At 40.3% G+C, this 21,150-nt stretch overlaps 1 protein-coding gene across 1 annotated transcript in view; it reads right to left on the bottom strand.

Annotated features, from left to right (window-relative positions):
* Positions 1 to 21,150, bottom strand: part of FREM3 (FRAS1 related extracellular matrix 3) — a 111,716-nt gene that overhangs the window by 53,454 nt on the left and 37,112 nt on the right. Inside the window, exons 3-6 of the mRNA XM_069743587.1 lie at positions 16,240 to 16,386; positions 6,879 to 7,109; positions 6,316 to 6,441; positions 5,126 to 5,377 (exon numbers count right to left, since the gene is read on the bottom strand). Coding sequence (XP_069599688.1) covers positions 5,126 to 5,377; positions 6,316 to 6,441; positions 6,879 to 7,109; positions 16,240 to 16,386 — 756 coding nt within the window. The remainder of the gene's footprint in view (positions 1 to 5,125; positions 5,378 to 6,315; positions 6,442 to 6,878; positions 7,110 to 16,239; positions 16,387 to 21,150) is intronic.

Genomic DNA, 21,150 nt, shown 5'->3' on the forward strand with positions numbered 1-21,150 from the left:
GGGTCAGAATGATCACAAGAACGGTGAGCAAAAATCCCAGAACCACGCGGGGGGACCTAGTGAATGAACTGCAGAGAGCTGGGACCAATGTAACAAGGCCTACCATAAGTAACACACTACGCCACCATGGACTCAGATCCTGCACTGCCAGACGTGTCCCACTGCTTAAGCCAGTACATGTCCGGGCCCGTCTGAAGTTTGCTAGAGAGCATTTGGATGATCCAGAGGAGTTTTGGGAGAATGTCCTATGGTCTGATGAAACCAAACTGGAACTGTTTGGTAGAAATACAACTTGTCGTGTTTGGAGGAAAAAGAATACTGAGTTGCATCCATCAAACACCATACCTACTGTAAAGCATGGTGGTGGAAACATCATGCTTTGGGGCTGTTTCTCAGCAAAGGGGCCAGGACGACTGATCCGGGTACATGAAAGAATGAATGGGGCTATGTATCGTGAGATTTTGAGAGCAAACCTCCTTCCATCAGCAAGGGCATTGAAGATGAAACGTGGCTGGGTCTTTCAACATGACAATGATCCAAAGCACACCGCCAGGGCAACAAAGGAGTGGCTTCGTAAGAAGCATTTCAAGGTCCTGGAGTGGCCTAGCCAGTCTCCAGATCTCAACCCTATAGAAAACCTTTGGAGGGAGTTGAAAGTCCGTGTTGCCAAGCGAAAAGCCAAAAACATCACTGCTCTAGAGGAGATCTGCATGGAGGAATTGGCCAACATACCAACAACAGTGTGTGGCAACCTTGTGAAGACTTACAGAAAACGTTTGACCTCTGTCATTGCCAACAAAGGATATATTACAAAGTATTGAGATGAAATTTTGTTTCTGACCAAATACTTATTTTCCACCATAGTATGCAAATAAAATGTTAAAAAAACAGACAATGTGATTTTCTGGATTTTTATTTCTCAGTTTGTCTCCCATAGTTGAGGTCTACCTATGATGTAAATTACAGACGCCTCTCATCTTTTTAAGTGGTGGAACTTGCACTATTGCTGACTGACTAAATACTTTTTTGCCCCACTGTATGTCTGCAGTCACACAGAGTGACTGCAGGTTTATCGATTTTGACCGGACAACCCCTTTAACTGTACTGAGAATTGAAAAATAAAACCCAAAACGAGAATTTAGTAAGAAAGCAACCATTTATATGAGGTCATACCCCATTTTGAGCTATAAAAAGCAACACATAGATTTCACTGGTTATTCCCGTTACATTATTGTGGATCACTGAAATATAGATAAGTGCTTGATATCCATTTGCATACCCCAAAAAGAGGGAAAACTAACATTTGGGGGATTTTACTGGTACAGGTTGCTGCTCATCCTATCGTACTGACAGTGCCACAGAAGCTGTGACCTTCAGAACTTTTGGTCTTGGGTGGACGAACCACAATGCATGGTATGTCTGCGGGACCCCAGACCCGAACTCAAAAGCCGCATAAGCATTTATAACGCTGTTGAGTTCAGGTCGCGAGACCCACGGACAATCCGTTTATTATGGTCCGAGCTCAGACTTAGACCCAGAGACGTCTGAATGAGCCCTTAATGTTACTAATTTACTTCTATTGTATGTATTTTCATTTGCACCTTCAACAATTTTACAAAAATTGTGTATACTTAAAGGGAACCTGTCACCCCGTTTTTTGAGATTGAGCTATAAATACTGTTAAATAGGGCCTGCGCTGTGTGTTACTATAGTGTATGTAGTGTACCCCGATTCCCCACCTATGCTGAGAAATAACTTACCAAAGTCGCCGTTTTCGCCTGTCAATCAGGCTGGTCAGGTCGGGAGGGCGTGTTCACAGCGCTGGTTCTTCCTCAGCTTTACGTTGGTGGCGTAGTGGCGTAGTGGTGAACAAGCAGCGCGCGATCTGCGCTGTCATCCCTTTCGTCGGTGGGGGCGGCCATCTTCCTGGGGCCGCGCGTGCGCAGATCGAGTGCTCTGCTGCACGGGGCTTCAGGAAAATGGCCGCGGGATGCCACGCGTGCGCATTAGAGATCGCGGCGGCCATTTTCCCAAAGCCGAGTTTGCATCTCGGCTTTGGGAAAATGGCCGCCGCGATCTCTAATGCGCACGCGCGGCATCCCGCGGCCATTTTCCTGAAGCCCCGTGCAGCAGAGCACTCGATCTGCGCACGCACGGCCCCAGGAAGATGGCCGCCCCCACCGACGAAAGGGATGACAGCGCAGATCGCGCGCTGCTTGTTCACCACTACGCCACTACGCCACCAACGTAAAGCTGAGGAAGAACCAGCGATGTCACCACGCCCTCCAGACCTGACCAGCCTGATTGATAGGCGAAAACGGCGACTTTGGTAAGTTATTTCTCAGCATAGGTGGGGAATCGGGGTACACTACATACACTATAGTAACACACAGCGCAGGCCCTATTTAACAGTATTTATAGCTCAATCTCAAAAAACGGGGTGACAGATTCCCTTTAAAGGAAATCTGTCACCAGGTTTTTGTCACCTAATCTGAGAGCAGCATGGTGTAGAGATAGAAAATTTCATTCTAGTGATGTGTCACTTACTGGACTGTTTGGTACAGGTTTGTTAAAATCCCTGTTTTATTAGCAGGAGATTATCAATAGAGGACTAATAAACCTGATGCCATGTTGTCCTGCATATTTATGAGCTCTGCATAACCCCACCTCCATCACTTAGCTTTCTGCCTATGCACAGTGTGCACAGAAAACTGCCAATCAGTGGTTTTACAGAACTCAGCATTCAGAGAACTGCTAGATCTGAAGCAGATTAAACAGTGATTGTATGAAAACTGCAGCAAGCAGCCCACTAAGTGATACATTACTGGAATTAGTGTCTCTGTCCCTACATCATAATGCTCTCAGATAGGGTAACAAAAGCCTGGTGACAGATTCCCTTTAAGGAAAAAAAGGTTAGAGTGAGTTACCTATATTTAAATATTTACTGAATGGCAGGAACCTTACCTAGGATAACACTAATATGTAACCTCTCTGGGTAAATAAAACATCAATTATGATGACAACATACAGGTGCTTCTCACAAAATTAGAATATCATCAAAAAGTTAACTTATTTCAGTTCTTCAATACAAAAAGTGAAACTCATATTATATAGAGCAGTTACAAACAGAGTGATCTATTTCAAGTGTTTATTTCTGTTAATGTTGATGATTATGGCTTACAGCCAATGAAAGCCCAAAAGTCATTATCTCAGTAAAGTAGGATACTTTATATCACCAGCTTGAAAAATGATTTTAAAATTCGAAATGTTGGCCTACTGAAATGTATGTTCAGGATATGCACTCAATACTTGGTTGGGGCTCCTTTTGCATCAATTACTGCATCAATGCGGCGTAGCATGGTGGCGATCAGCCTGTGGCACTGCTGAGGTGTTATGGAAGCCCAGGTTGCTTTGATAGTAGCCTTCAGCTTGTCTGCATTGTTGGGTCTGGTGTCTCTCATCTTCCTCTTGACAATATCCCTTAGATTCTCTATGGGGTTGAAGTCAGGAAAGTTTGCTGGCCAATCAAGCACAGTGATACTGTTGTTTTTACACAACATATTGGTACTTTTGGCAGTTTGGACAGGTGCCAAGTCCTGCTGGAGAATGAAATTTCCATCTTCAAAAAGCTTGTCGGCAGAAGGAAGCATGAAGTGCTCTAAAATTTCCAGTAAGAAGGCTACGCTGACTTTGGTCTTGATAAAACACAGTGTACCCACACCAGCAGATGACATGGCTCCCAAACCATCACTGATTGTGGAAATTTCACACTAGACATCAAGCAGCTTGGATTGTGGCCTCTCCACTCTTCCTCCAGACTCTGGGAACTCGCTTTCCAAATGAAATGCAAAATGTACTTTCATCTGAAAATAACACCTTGGACCACTGAGCAACAGTCCAGTTCTTTTTCTCCCTGGCCCTGGTAAGACGCTTCTGGCATTGTCTATTGGTCATGAGTGGTCTGACACAAGGAATGCGACACTTGTAGCCTTACATGTCCTGGATACGTCTGTGTGTGATGGCTCTTGAAGCAATGACTCCAGCAGCAGTCCACTCCTTGTGAATCTCCCCCAAAATTTTGAATGGCCTTTTCTTAACAATCCTTTCAAGGCTGCGGTTATCCCAGTTGCTTGTGCACCTTTATTTACCACACTTTTTCCTTCCACTCAACTTTCCATTAATATGCTTGGATACAGCACTCTGTGAACAGACAGCTTCTTTAGCAATGACCTATTGTGGCTTACCCTCCTTGTGGAGTGTGTCAGTGACTGCCTTCTGGACATCTGTCAAGCCAGCAGTCTTCCCCATGATTGTGGAGCCTACTGAAACAGACTAAGGGACCTTTTTAAATGCTTAGGAAGCCTTTGTAGGTGTTTTTTTTGTTAATTATTCTAGCTTACTGAGATAATGACTTTTGGGTTTTCATTGGCTGTAAGCCATAATCATCAACATTAACAGAAATAAACACTTGAAATAGATCACTCTGTAATGACTCTATATAATGAGTTTCACTGTTTATATTGAAGAAGTTAAATAAATTAGCATTTTGATGATATTCTAATTTTGTGAGAAGCACCTGTATAATCGAAAATGTATAGACCGATGCAACAGACAAGGAAAATAACTCAGCACAATATTTACACATTGTGAAATATTGCGCTAAATTAAACTGCTATTCCGGATGCAGTAATTCAGTAACATGCGTCCTGCACCTCGACCACATTGGTTGTATTTCCACCCCTACTGCTTCCTCAAATGTGAATAAAAGGCTAGCTTCCCAACAGGCTGGGATTTTTAAATGCTTGTTGCAAAACACATATATGATAATATTAAATGAGAATGTAATGTGTGCAATGTAAAGTTGGATACTTTTATCGGTCATTATTAATGGTAAAAACTGTATACAACCGGATAGTAATTTCTTTTAACAGGACTGAAAGTGCAGTCTCCTACGTCTCTCTTACATGTAAAAATCCAACATCCAGATGCATTTTTTTAAAACTGCAGTGACTAACATCAGGATCCAACAGTACAGACATCCATAGCACAACTTTTATTTTTCTTTTGAAGTATGTTATTCTATGTTTTCATTTTGCCTTATATCAGGATTACAGTTTTCTCTTACCGTCGTCTGTATCTGCCAGGATAACCACTTTAGCAGTAGAGAATTCATTCCCCACTCGTCCACCCATTGGCATGCTAAGAGTGACATTGAAGAACTCGTCTTCTTCATATAGAGAGTCATCTATTATGATGATGCGACAGTTTTTCTCTGTTTCATCTTTGTCAAACCGAATAATGCTGGTGTGGTCATCCGGACGAGTGATGTAATCAGAATAGGACAAAACTGATGACGGGACAGTTCCAGTAGCTGTGCCTATGGGAATTCAAGAAGAGAGTAGTTTAGCATCTTCTGAAAATCCAAAATTACAGATCATACCTAAAAAGTTACATAAGGATAGGAGGACCTTTTACTTGTTCACCCTGCCTTCAACACACCCACTGTATGAACAAAAGGTGGCACAACCCTCACTTACTTAAACTAGAGATCATTTAAAGAGTAATTAGAGTCCATGTTTGAGCCACTCAATGGGAAGAGGGATTAGACCAACCTAAACATGGGTACCTTGAAAATAATGAGATATGTCTCACAGTTTAGGCAAAACTTCAATCACCGGCTGCGTACTAAGTTGACTATTAGTGGTATTCAGAGCTGTATATATGTCTATAAAGTATACACAACTACTCTGTAGATACACTTATAGAACCAAAAACACATGGGCTACTTGCATAGTGAACAAGTTTGTGGAGCAGATTAACATACATTTTTTTTGCAAAAAAACGTATTAACTAAATATCCTGTATTTTTTTCATTTTTTGGCTAGCACTTGCTTATTTACTGTGACTTTTTTACAACAGAGTATTTTTGACCTGTGCGTTTTTTGTGTCTTGTGTAGATACACTGTACTTCCTACTTATTTTATTATTTATTTATTATGCTGACTGATATAGTGCAATCACTGTCCCCATGGGGACTCACAATCTAAATTCCCCATCAGTATATATTTGGAGTGTGGGAGGAAACAGGAGAACCTGGAGGAAACCCACGCAAACGTGGAGATCATATAAACTTTTGCAGATGTTGTCCCTGGTGGGGTTTGAACCCAGGACCCCAGTACAGCAATTACCATTGAGCCACTGTTTTACTATAGGGATCACTTATTTTTCTATGGCAAAGATGAGACAAATTTACAGATTTCCTTCTACAGCGAATATATGTAATGTTCTAATATTCAAAATTCTTAATTAATTTACCTTGGTTTGTTGAACAGACTACCATAAGTTCTTGGCTGATATCCCCCGACCGTCTAATGGGAATTAGCAGTTCCCCAATGTCTTCTTCAATTTTATACTCTGACTGTCGAATGTATACCATAGATTCTAGGAAGAAACAAGGAACACTTAATAAATAGTACCGACCACTAATATAGTATAACTTCTACTATAGTGCTAAGACTACATGGTCACTTTATGGATTTATATGGTAACTACACTTTTTTTTATAAATCAGTAGTACAAGAGAAGATAAGAAAGTACAGTATGGTGCATGTCTCTTGTCTGAGAAATGTACTTTTTCAATGAATCAGTCATTTTTTTGTCTTCTACACTGTTCATTCACTCTCAAAAACTTCTTAAAGAATAACAGTCATTTTAATTTTTATTTCATTTCAAGTGAATAGAATGGTACATATGAAAATAAGAAAGTTTGTAATATATGGATTGATCTTTTCGGAAAACCAGCTGAAAGTTCAGTTTTAATTTTTGCATTCTCTAGTATAGTGTCAATGAATGATTATTTATTACTGATATAAACATACCATCACCAGGATCCACAATCTCAACAATCGCCTCATTGGGAAATTCTAGTGCAGCCATGACAGGTTCAGATAGTATTATCTGGAAAGTCTCCGATTCTTCATATTCGTCATCAACTATTATCTTGACTTTCCATGTCGCTGTTGTTTGACCTGGATTGAACTGGACTTGCTTCTGTGTTTTTCCTTTAAAGTCTTTGTCTGCAATTGCTGCTCCATCCTTTGTACTAATACCTTAATGAGGCAAGTGAACACAAGAGGTTAAGAGATGTCCCTCAAAGAAACAAGCAGACCCTTCTGTGTGGCCTGACCAGAAGTCTTTTAGGCATGTAAAACAAGCTTAAAGGGGGATTCAAACTTGCTGTTGCTATCATAATAAGTTAGGATTGGATCATTATCCTGGCATCCTAACAGCGGTAATACCTCTGTGGGCCATTGTTACTAATGCATTGAAAATTCTATAGAACTGAAGATCATGTTGGCTCGTGTTAGCGTAAAGAGCTTCACTGATTTTTCATTCCACTCTAGTGCTGCATCCACTTTAGTTCCAGCATGCTCTGACACACTTGAACAAACTCAACAGGACTGTATGTAGTACTAATACATATATTAATATATCATTTTATAATACGATACTATATCAAGGGGTATTCACATCAAAAGTTATGATACATCTCTAGGACATCCCATAACATTGTGATCAGGGAGTATCTTATATCTTTTATTTAAAACCAATCAAAAGAACAAACGGTTAAAAGAAACCTACATAATGACATTTTTAGTCACCTTTGTGTAGGGATTTTCCTTACAGCCCCATTAAAATGAAGCAAGCATAAACTGAGAAAGCTTACTTGTGTTGTAATCCCTTTCTTCTAAGGATAGGTGAAGGTCCTGGCAGATAGTTAATCTTTGTTAGTAAGTAATGGCATATTCTAGTGAGATTCCATCACTTACCATATTATTATTACCATAACAACAACTGCCAACCAATTACTGGGGAGGAAAGTGCTTCTTCAGGCCAAGTCCATATTGTGTTTCACTCCCTGTAAGGCCACGTTCACACATTCAGTATTTGGTCAGTATTTTACATCTGTATCTGTAAGCCAAAACCAGGAGTGGAACAATCAGAGGAGAAGCATAATAGAGACATGCCACCACTTCTGCATTTATCACCCACTCCTGGTTTTGGCTTACAAATACTGAGGTAAAAGACTCACCAAATACTCAAGGTGTACACATGGCCTTGCTGACTCTATCCGGGTCTTCTATCCAAAACCCAAAGAGCACAAACATTACAAGGATGTATCCCTATTTATATCTGGTTAAAAAGAAGGACACCACCAGAGAAAAGGTTAAACATAGTCCAAAGCAGTACTGAACTGGTCAACCAGAGGTCCTTCTAGTGGGCCTAGGCACTGACAGATGCAATGGCTACCACCTGGTGGAATATGCTGTCAACTTTTGACATACTTCCAGTATGTATGGTGTCAGACTCGGTCAGACATATAGATTGTCAGGATCCAGTAGGTGGAGGGAAGGGGGTGAGGGGAATTAATTTCTACTATAAAATACTAATTTATGATTCTCAAAACCCAGCTTTTACCCCCCCCCTCCCACTCCCAACTCCACTGATCTGTATATAACTTCCCAGGATTCCACATTTCAGGCTTTCAAGAAAAGCCAAGCATTTAAAAGAGGTATCATGTATATTCTTAAATATTCTTAAATATTTCTGGCCAGGAAGATGCCTAATAATTACAAGTCAATGGGAAGGCTAAAAAGATGCCTGCAAGATATGAAACATGGAAATTGCCTCTTCAGAGAGGAAGAGGACTTGAACTCTATAGTGCCACCTATTGGAAGCAATGATCCTAGAAGTCACTGTCAACGCGTTAACGAGTCTTGCAATATGACTTAGAATAAAAACCAAATCAGCAACATGAAATACTAACTGAACAGCCATTGTACAAAAATAAACATTTTCCACAACTCTTTCAGCAAGAGTATTCCAAACAGTCTACATCCTCTTAGAAGTTGCCTTCTATCTTCAGTAAACAATCATGAAATGGGAGCAGAAGTCAACAAGTGACTAAATTAAGGCTATTGCCTGCTGCTCTCCTTCAGCAAATCTGTGAGGTTCAGGTTGTGTTCACACCTGCATTTGAATATCCTATTTGTCATACGTGCAGTATAAGGAACAGACAAACTGAATAAATGTCCAAAGTGGACCTGACGCACAACTGATGCAAATTGAAGGACAGGGATCGAATTGATTATTATCGATTCTCTCTGGATTCCTATGTGTCCATTTCTAGTATGAAAAAAAGGGTAGCATGCAGATTTTTTTTTCCTTTCTAAAACCTGAAACATAATGGAACCCAAATGTAATCAATAATGATTAATGGGGTCTCTCTGCTTTCATTTGAATCAACTACGCAACAGATCCATTTTGACATGAAATATGTTTATAAAAATGGGACAATTAGAATCTCTAATTGCAAGTGTCAATAAATTTACTGAGTTACCTACATTTTTAGCATTGCAGGAAAATGGCACTTGAGAACGCTGAGGCCAGCTTGATTTAAGACAATAATCTTGCAAGAACAAAAAAAGTCTGCAATAGATGGATGACCTTCCAATCAATTGCTCTGGTAAACCAAGTTTCATGTTTCTGACTCAATTTGCTTACACTCCCGATTTTTTGAGATTTGGATGGAGTTAGCAATGTGAGGAGAAACCCGATGTGAACGCGAGCAGACCCGTATGTGCCACTAGGCATTGGGGTCCGGTGCCTGTGATTCCATGCTAAGGGGGCAATGCCAGTGCCCTAAGCAGGGATTAAACAGCAAAGCTGAAAGCTGGTTACCATTTAGACAGGCCAAAAATTGTCTATTGGCCAATGGAAATGCACCTTAAAGAGTTACTAAACTTTTAGGAGTTTTTTCTAAAAGTTTTAGGCCCTTTAATTCTGAGCAGATCAGTGAGGGACTGTGTCTTGAGAACCAGACCATTCCCTCAAAAGACCTTTCAGAAGTGCAAAGCTATTGAAACAGGAGAGCACATACAGCAGAGTGCAGATGCAGTACAAAGTTATAGGCGCCTATCCCATAAGCAGCACACTTCCAAGAGGTCTTTTGAGCAATCTATGGAGGTCACAGGACATAGACACCTTGATCTGCTCAAAATTAAAGGTCCTAAGGCAAACAGAATATCTTCTAAAATTTAAGTTACTCTTTAAATGTTTATTGATACTGTCTGCCTGTGTATAATCGATACTGTAGTTCCTGTATAATGATAGCTGCTAAGAAAAAATCCCATTATCTACTTACTGTTGTTTATTTATCTATTTTACTCACTTATATAGTGCCATTAATTGGCTAACTACTGAACAATCTTGCTGCCCATTGTTAATGTCATACTGGGAGTTGCAGGTTCATGCAATATAAATGTATATGGCAGAGGCTGACATGACATTGCAATTTATCAATGTACTAAGCTTGGTGCTGTAAGCATATACTGATGACAGTTCTGGTGTCATATTCATGTAATCATGGTGGTTCTGATGCTGTATTCATGTACTGATGGTGGTTCTGGTGCTCTACTCCTGTACTGACGGTGGTTCTGATACGTTTTTCCTGTACTGAGGGTGATTCTGGTGATGTACTGATGTACTGATGTTGGTCCTGGAAATGTATTCATGTAATGACACTGAATTTAGTGTTGCATTCATATACTGATGATGGTTCTGGTACTGTATTCCTGTACCGATGGCGTTTTTTGTGATGTATTCATGTACTGATGGTGGTCATGGTGTTCAAGGGATGTAGATGTAGTAACCCTTAAAGGGAACCTGTCACCTTGGAAAACACTATTTACTTGCTGAGATAGAGTAAATCTACAGGTAAATAAGACTCCAATGGTGCCCAGCCGGCTTAATGAATGTGTGGCTACTGAGAGAAAATTAATTTAATTTCTCTAAGAAACCACTGGTTTTCAGTCATAGGGGTGTTGCAGGGAGTGAATAAAGTCACTGTCCACAGCGCCACTCCTTATACTGTGAGAAGCAGCTGTAAGTCCAACCATGCACTTTGATTGATATCTGGCTCTACATAGATGCGCCGTGGTTAGACTAATGTACGTGGGAGCTTTAATTACTATCTAAAGAGTATGGACATTTTTAGACTTACCGATAGGTCCATGACCACTTAAGGTACCGTCACACATAACGATATCGTTAATGATATCGTTGCTTTTTGTGACGTAGCAACGATATCGTTAAGGAAATCGTTATGTGTGACAGCGACCAACGATCAGGCCCCTGCTGGGAGGTCGCTGAGGAAAGTCCAGAACTTTATTTCGTCGCTGGACCTCCCGCAGACATCGCTGGATCGGCGTGTGTGACACCAATCTAGCGATGTCTTCACTGGTAACCAGGGTAAACATCGGGTTACTAAGCGCAGGGCCGCGCTTAGTAACCCGATGTTTACCCTGGTTACCAGCGTAAACGTTAAAAAAACAAACACTACATACTTACCTTCAGCTGTCTGTCCCCGGCGCTGTGCTTCTCTGCACTCCTCCTGCATCCTGTGTCAGCGCCAGCCAGCCGGAAAGCACAGCGGTGACGTCACCGCTCTGCTTTCCGGCTGACCGGCGCTGACAGTGCAGAGGAAAGCAGAGCGCCGGAGGACAGACAGCTGAAGGTAAGTATGTAGTGTTTGTTTTTTTAACGTTTACGCTGGTAACCAGGGTAAACATCAGGTTACTAAGCGCGGCCCTATTTATAGGGTTTCTGCTGATGCAAGAATGTTGATAGATTAAAAGTACAAACACATTGTATAAACTTTTATAGGGACATACAGTACAGACCAAAAGTTTGGATACACCTTCTCATTTAAAGATTTTTCTGTATTTCCATGACTATGAAAATTGTACATTCACACTGAAGGCATCAAAACCGTGAATTAACACATGTGGAATTATATACTTAACAAAAAAGTGTGAAACAACTGAAATTATGTCTTATATTCTAGGTTCTTCAAAGTAGCCACCTTTGGCTTTGATGACTGCTTTGCACACTCTTGGCATTCTCTTGATTAATTCAACAGTTAGTCACCGGGAATGGTTTTCACTTCACAGGTGTGCCCTGTCAGGTTTAATAAGTGGGATTTCTTGCCTTATAAATGGTGTTGGGACCATCAGTTGTGTTGTGCAAAAGTCTGGTGGATACACAGCTGATGGTCCTACTGAATAGACAGTTAGAATTTGTATTATGGCAAGAAAAAACCAGCTAAGTAAAGAAAAACGAGTGTCCATCATTACTTTAAGAAATGAAGGTCAGTCAGTCTGAAAAATTGGGAAAACTTTGAAAGTGTCCCCAAGTGCAGTGGCAAAAACCATCTACACTACAAAGAAACTGGCTCACATGAAGACCGCCCCAGGAAAGGAAGACCAAGAGTCAGCTCTGCTTCTGAGGATAAGTTTATATGAGTCACCAGCCTCAGAAATCGCAGGTTAAGAGCAGCTCAGATTAGAGACCAGGTCAATGCTACACAGAGTTCTATCAGCAGACACATCTCTACAACAACTGTTAAGAGGAGACTTTGTGCAGCAGGCCTTCATGGTAAAAATAGCTGCTAGGAAACCACTGCTAAGGACAGGCAACAAGCAGAAGAGACATGTTTGGGCTAAAGAACACAAGGAATGGACATTAGACCATTGGAAATCTGTGCTTTGGTATGATGAGTCCAAATTTGAGGTCTTTGGTTCCAACCACGTGTCTTTGTGCGACGCAGAAAAGGTAAACAGACGGACTCTACATGCCTGGTTCCCAACGTGAAGCATGGAGGAGGTGTGATGGTGTGGGGGTGATTTGCTGGTGACACTGTTGGGGATTTATTCAAAATTGAAGGCATACTGAACCAGCATGGCTACCACAGCGTCTTGCAGCGACATGCTATTCCATCCGGTATGCGTTTAGTTGGACCATCATTTATTTTTCAACAGGACAATGATCCCAAACACACCTCCAGGCTGTGAAAGGGCTATTTGACCATAAAGGAGAGTGATGGGGTGCTACGACAGATGACCTGGCCTCCACAGTCACCAGACCTGAACCCAATCGAGATGGTTTGGGGTGAGCTGGACCGCAGAGTGAGGGCAAAAGGGCCAACAAGTGCTAAACATCTCTGGGAACGCCTTCAAGATTGTTGGAAGACCATTCCTGTTGACTACCTCTGGAAGCTCATCAAGAGAATGCCAAGAGTGTACAAAGCAGTCATCATGGCAAAAGGTGGCTACTTTGAAGAACCTAGAATATAAGACATAATTCCACATGTGTTAATTCATAGTTTTGATGCCTTCAGTGTGAATGTACAATTTTCAAAATCATAAAAATACAGAAAAATCTTTAAATGAGAAGTGTGTCCAAACTTTTGGTCTGTACAGTATATATTCTGTCTCCTGAAATAAACTTGTGTTAGGTATATGTCTCATCCCACAACCACAACAATGCCATAAGTCGGTAGGGTGACTATAAGAATATCTTGTAAACTGCATAGCAAGTTTCCAGCAGTATTGGGTTACTGAGTATTGTCTAAAAGAATTAAAGGTAAAGGACTAGGGGCTTGACACTGGAGATTATAGAACACTTTACTTGCTCTTTACAAGTTTTAAAGAGCTTGTAAAAGTTTAATTTTGGCAGTGTGAGCCAGAATGTAATACTTTGGTTAACGCTAGTGTTAAAGGAGTGGTGTCCATCCAAATATAGAAATGAAAATTCAAGTGCAGGAAGAGGTAGTATAGTAGACTATACTACACTACAGCAAATAGAAAGTAATTATTTTTAAAGAGAAAAAAACATTATTCCAATGAATGATCAGATATTTTAGCTTTCTTTTCTTTTTTAGACATGTTGGTTGATACATTTAAAGGAAACTGATCATCTGATTCATTCTGCCCAAAATGCGGCAAATACTCTGATTCATGCTATCCACAGTTTGGGCAGCATAAATCAAGTGACATGTTCCTTCAAGGGATTGTTTCACCCTCAGCAAATAGATCACATTCACTGTAGAATGAAAATATAGCAATTCTTCTCTGTAATATATATTGGGCCTAATGTATTAAAGAGGTTGTCCACTAATTTTATTGATGGCCTTTCCTTTGGATAGGCCATAAATATCTGACCGATGGGGGTACGACGCCCCCCGCTGATCAGCTGCTACCGATGGCCACCAGAAATTCTCAGATGATGTAAGAACACAGCAGCTCTATCAAAACTATAATGGTCGTGGAAGGGTCAATCAGTTCCACTCCGTGTTTAAGTGAATAGGGGGTGACTCTGCCATACCTAGCCACAGCCACTGTAGAACTAATGGAGCTGTTGTGTTCCGGCAGCATCTGAGAACTCCTGGACAACTTTGAGTTTCAGACATTTGTGATATTTCAAGGTATTTTACAAGAGAATTCTAGTGTAAAAATCTTGATGAACGGTCCCTTTAATTTTTCTTTACCTCGGCTTGATATTTTTGAGTAGAACATGAATAATTTAATTCAAGGGCTGAAAACAGCAATGGACAAAAAACTAAACTTTTCTTATAATTTTTTTTCATTTAGACAGTTTGCTGTGTCTTTATAACTAAGGCTACATGTACACATCCAAAAATGGAAAAAAATGTTGCATCAAATATTATAATCCGGCCACAGGACTAAAAACTAAAGCTCTCCAGCATATCAGTTACTGAGAACTGATGCACTGGACAGGTGGATATTGGACAGGTATTGAAAACCCATTCTTTCATAAGTTTCTATCAGGCAATTTAGTAAGATACTAGAAAGAAAATAGAACTGAAGGCCAGCTATACATGCATCAGGGCAAAGCACCAATGGTTCACTTTCCGACAGCAAACACAGGGTTTGATAGCTCAAAATGCTCATTTTACAATATGTTTTACCCACATAAAACATTATGTATAGCTCTAGCCTGGTAAGACAAAAGTATATTAAATCCACAATATTTAGGCCTAATTGTAAAAATGACAGAAATAAACCAAAAGTAGAAAATACTTACATTTAAAAAATACTTTAAGTTATGATTAATAAAACAAAAAGTAAACATACATTTTTAAGTTAAACTCTCTTTCCATTATAGAAGAAAAAATACCACAAAACTTCCCCTGAAGAACCTGGTGCAAAAGGCTAAAGTAGAATGACTAGATCTCAGTATGATAGGTGTCGAGTTCTCGCCTCTGCACAGGGGGAATCTCGAACCATCTCCGCTGCGGTCTCCCATTCTTCTCCAGCCGCAGTGGAGTCTGCTCAGCAGAGACGTCGGTCCCAGCATCTAGCTCAGGCTAATACTGGATGACTGGTTACTACTGCCCTTCCAGGCTCTGTTCTTGTAGCCAGCAATGTTCAGCAGCGAGCAGGTCTTTCTGGGACTAAGTCCATATTTTCCCTTTCTGAGCATGCCCACGGGATGACCTCCCATTGGAGGTCGGGGGTCACATGCTTAGATACTGCAGCTAATCTCATTGGTCCTCTAGGAAGGTCCTAAAGGTGTTCTTCTTCTGTGGCAGACTCCCATTGGTCCTTCTCAGAAGGTCTTGTACTTGCTGCAGCTATAAAAGGCTTGCATGGCCGCACGGCCATGCGCTAGTATACAATTGTTATCGTGTGTGTGTTTATGAGTGCAAGTCCTTCCTTAAAAAACCCATCCCTTGTGTATGACTGTTCGCGTAAGGTGTATGGCTGAAATCTTGCACCCGGCTGAACTCACAGCTTTAACACACGAAACAGCGTCTAACTGCTGTGACCGCCAGTGCAGCGCTGTGTGCTATTAGAGCGCTTACCTTACCCAAGTCTGGGTGGTTAGTGGCGTCCGCTAGTGTGGCACAGCATGCACTTCCGTGCATATTAGTTATCTCTGATACCCCAATTGTGGTGTCGATCGCAAGAGGTCTACACTAACTCTAATCCTGTGTCCTGGGATAGAGTTCTGTGGTTCCTTGCTTGCGCTCTCAGTGCGGTACCGCGACCCTGTGACTTAACAGGGATCGCTTTCTTCATACAGGGTGAAGTTAACCCATGTGTGTATCCTCATTGTACCACCATATAGTCCGTCATTACTTAGCAGCAGGTTCCATCTCTGCACGGTGGACCCCGGGCTGTGAACGCACCTTATTTTATCTATTTAATTATTTGGTGCGTTCCGCTAGCCCTAACACAGTAAAACCAGGTGGTCTTCATGTATCAAACAAAAATGAGAAAACTTTGTGTGCCCTTTGGCAACCAACCAAACAGCTACTGGTTACATAGCTACTTTGAAGCTAAAAATGTATAAAGTCAAATTTATGAAGATACTTACTAACAAATGAAGTTTCTCCAAGATATCCTCTACGCCTTAGGGTCACTTCTAAGAACTTGGCATCTTCATCTATAGTATATTGATTTCTCTCCAGTGAAATCCAGGCCCAGTTAAGACGGAAAGGCTGATTACTTAGTTTATTGCCACCTAAAATGTGAAGAAATATTACAAGAGAAAGCGATGGTGAATAGAACATCAACAGAGATATTACAGGTATGTATTAATTTCACAAATCCTACTCTTGTGAGGTTACAGTTCTGCATTGGATTCATAAATCCCAAATATTTCAGCAGACAGTAAGTTAAAAAACACATCTACTTTGACAATTAAGTCCAGCTCATTCTTGAGTTTTATGATGTGTCTGATGTACAAGTTTTTTATAGGACAACCCTTGTAAGTTAAAATGGCCTGGTGCCAAGTAATCCGATACAGCAATGTCTACCAGCTGAAAAATGTTAGCTAGAAATTTATACCATATAATACTACTGCCAACATACATTTTCGGGATTCCTTCTCGAATAAAGCAAAACTATTTATAAATCATCCAACCCATAAAGAAGACTTCTTTCCTTACATCACTCTCTCTGAATCTATAGTATACCTTCACATGACATCACTAAAGGCCACCCATGAGAGCTGACTGATGATGGCTTGCCTCTTGACTGATGCATTATATTGCACTAATGGCACTGAAAACAGGATCTTTGGAAGTGTTCTTAGTATTAGAGACTGTGTCACAACCAATGTGCTTTTCACTTCTTGTGGTTGTACCAGATTTCAGCACAATGCTAAATAAAACAATAAGCAAGCATGGTCTTGCTTGTTTGGAGGATGTCTTAAGGAAGTTGACAGATCTAGAACACAAGATTAATGAGGGATACTCCAATGAGATGTTACAGTTAATAGAGGTGCTGAATGGTCTTTCTGAGTGATTAAATACACGTGATCTCTAGGATCCAAGGTGGGTGAAAAGATCATGAAAATTACGTTATATTGTATTAAAAATAGGGAACCTTTTAAGATAACAGATAAGTAGGGTAGCACAGGTCATATTCATTAAATGAAATCTGTCATATGATTCAAGCGACCTGAACCACAGGCAGCATGAATCAGAGCAGCGCTGCACTATTGTAGCCAGGTATAGTTTTCTCTGGAATGCCGGAGTTTTGGCCAGGAACCATGTCCAGGGAAGAGACTAGTCCGGCGTCGCCTGAGGCTGGCTTTTCACTATGGGAGACATCTGTCAATCACCAGGAGTAGTTCTAGGAGAAACCAGCAAAGGACAGAGTTGGACTAGTCTTTCTCTGGCGATGGCCCCAGTCAGAATCTCTAAAGTATATACTTTTTTAATTACTCTGGTGTTTCAGAGAGTGGTTTACCTGGCTGCAATAGTGCAGCAATGCTCTGATTCATGCTGCCCGGAGTTTTTGGAGCATAAATCACATGACAGGTCACTTTTAAAGAAGCACTCCTGTCAAAGTTTTTATCTCCTTAATATATTGCAATCATCATATTATACAGAACTGTGAACTTACAATTGCTCATTTTGCCTTTCTACCCAGTTAATTATTCCCTTTCTCTGCTCTATGCAGAAACAGGAAGTCTCTTGTCTCTGTAGAAATCATTCAGCTCTTCTACTCTTGACCCAGCTGCTCTCTCCTCCCCACTGCCAGAGACTTTTGCAGTGATGACTCATGTAGGAAAACTGACTTCCTATTTCTACATAGCTACTGTAGAAGGATTCAGGTAGTCAGTTTTTAATCACATGATGTCATAGATGTAATGAAAAAGAGTAGAATTAAACGGGAAGAAGGGCAAAATGAGCAATTGTAAGTACACAGTGCTATATAATATGATGATTTCAATATATTAAAAGGATACAAACTTTGATTTTAGTAGTTCTTTAACAGAAATGTGAGACTTCTTTCATAGTTTCTGTCTTATATTTCCATTTGTATATACATTTTTAATTATGTCATATTAGACTCACCTGGTATATATGAGTAGAGTGTTTTTGTCGTTTGCAAATACTATCATTAAATTCACCAAGTAGTAGCTAAACATAATCTATAAAACAGAAATGACCAGACTTCTCATTGTAGGATTAAAGCAAAATACATCTGTGGTGCTTATTGCCAAAGAGGTATCAATCAGCCACTCTACCTTGATCAGCAAAGCCTAGTTGCCACAAAGTTATAGAGGGCAATGTAAGAAGGCTGTGTCAGTGTTGCAACATATATATGATTCTATCACAGCTGTTATTTCCAGCGAACACGGTTTACAAACCTTCACACACTTATGAAATATTTAATATTAAAAAATAATATGCTTCTCTTACATGCTGGGGCCATTGTAATCTTGTAGCCAAGAGTTATCAAATTACACTTTGGGTACCTGACACTTTATGGATGGGATTAATTGTTAGACTTCACTTTTTGAGTACAGACAGGACTAGGTTGCAATTTCTATATACTGAATGTGCAATTATTTTTGATAATGGGTAGAACTATGGAAGTAATAATGTATCGGTAAAGTGGTCGTAGTAGTTTGTTACCCATCTCAACCCAATATCCAGGGAGTTTCAGTTGTGTAAACGTCTCCAATTTCAGAGCAGTGTGAAAAGTATATAAAGGACGGAGATTATTGGAACCCTCACCGATCACTGATAACTTGTTCCACTGATGAACATACAGATAACCTATATCTGAATTAATATAATTCTACCTCTATAAACACATGGTTATTTTATCAACCACTTTAAGACACATCACCATGTTTGCGGTACGAGTGGAATGAAGGAGCATCCTGAAAGAAACTAGTCAATGAGTTAACCTCAATTGAGTTATTGGTAAAAAAAAATACATATATTGTGTATATATCCTGTAGGGATTAACTCGCTTTCTGGCTGCTGGTAGCGTTAACAAAGGTACAAAGTCTCCTTTGTGGGTAAACAGGAAGTTTTATTGCTTTTCTTCAAACTTCCAGGAAAAATGAAATAAACTGCCTTTCTCTGGCATAAAAGTGAAAATAAATGAAAATAAAGAGTCCATACAGAAATATGATATACAGAGGTGTTCAGCTGTAAAGTCCGATAATCAGACTCTACCAGAGTCTGAGGAGCACACAATAGGACTTTCCACCTTGCACGCACAGATCCAAGTCCCAGAGGTGTTTCCACCTCTACTCCCAGACACTTGTAGAGCAGCTCAGCTATCCTTTAACCCAGCTGCACCTCCTGGATTGGAAAATGGCAATGTCGAGTCCTGCCAGCTCTACAAGTCGTTCCTAAGACCCAGACCCAAAATTCCGGGTCATTAACAACCCTCTTTGCACCTATAATTTAGGAACCTGCTCTCAGGGTTTCACATCGCCAAGGGTAGGCACTTTGGAGACATATACACTCCATCCAGTACCTGCCCAGCTGCAAACCTACAATTCATATATACTGTATCTGCTCTGGGCAGCATTGTGAGTCGTTATTTAGCACTGCTGCCCTCCTGTGCTTGGGTCCACGCAAGGGAAACCTATGCATTAAGTTTGTATATCTTCCTCATGTTTGCATGGACACTACAGTTCAGTGTTGCCAAGTGCCCAGAAGTGAAGAAAGGTCACCCCCACCCACGATCTCCGGTCTGTAAAGCAAGAAAAAAAATTGATGTATGCCTTATTTTTTTTAACCTGGAGGAGTTTGAATATTATGATTGTAATTACTGTATATCCTTTTTACAGGTCACAGGTGAAGCTACTAGGGTGTTTATATCAATACGATGGCCTGTACATATATATGATACAAAATATTAATGATTTATTATGGATTTCCCATGTACCGTAACCATAAAAAAAGTCTGTCTGTGATTTTTAGATAAGTTGACCAGGAGAAAAAAAAATGATGGTCGCAGCCCTTCTCCAGTTTCCTCCCATACATAAAAAAACATACGTTTAAATTAATTAGGAAATGAGATTGTAAGCTCCAATAGGGACTGCCACGGATGTGAGAGATGACAATTTCTGTACATTATTTCAGAAAAAGGTGGTACTTAAATACATAAAATACATAAATTATAAGTAGGAGATACTGTAATATATTGTTCTTTTTTTTTAGCAACCTGCTAGACATCCATTATGGTTGCCAGTCATGAAATCCTGAATGGTAAAACTACGGTACTTATGCAACGATACTGGATTAGGGCATCAATGGTTGCCAGTGGCATGACACCATCATTGTACTACCATATAAAAGAGGCTGTGAGAAAAACTGTTGGACAATTCACATGGGAATTATATAATTATAATTTTCTTTATTTTTCACAATGGCTGGCAGAAGCTTAAAACTTCACCTTGAAACACCAGACTGTGTGGATACCTAATTATGGCTGTGGAGTATTTGCTGGGTGGCCACCAGTGAAATAATCTTCTTAAACTTTACCTCGGTTTGATGGGGCGGGCGTTGTTTGAAATACTAATGAGTTTGCAGCCAAGTGTAATTGATTAATTGGATTGACGAGAATGGAATTCCTTTTCAAAATAATTACTCTGATAGGTGACATTTTTGTTCTATGTAAATCAAGAGCAACAATGGTGAGTTATACAACGGGAATTATTAGTAGGGGCAAAAATAGAAAGGGCCCCTGTACAAGGGCAGTGCACTTCTCTGTCTATGACAGAAGCTTTTTGCTGCCTTGGAGGTAGAAGTGGCCCCCTTACCTCTTGGGCCCCTGTGCAATTGCATAGATAGCACCAATGGCTTATCTGCCTGAGTATGTAGGAACACTCTGATTACAGAGCTAATGTTCTAATAGTATGATCAGAGATTTGTCTCTCAACCTAGAGCTCTTATTAATAATAATAATAATCTTTATTTTTACATATTTTTTTTGTTTTACACACATTATCATCGCTGTCCCCAATGGG

The sequence above is a fragment of the Ranitomeya imitator genome, chromosome 1, assembly GCF_032444005.1.
Source record: "Ranitomeya imitator isolate aRanImi1 chromosome 1, aRanImi1.pri, whole genome shotgun sequence".
Classification (NCBI taxonomy): Eukaryota; Metazoa; Chordata; class Amphibia; order Anura; family Dendrobatidae; genus Ranitomeya; species Ranitomeya imitator.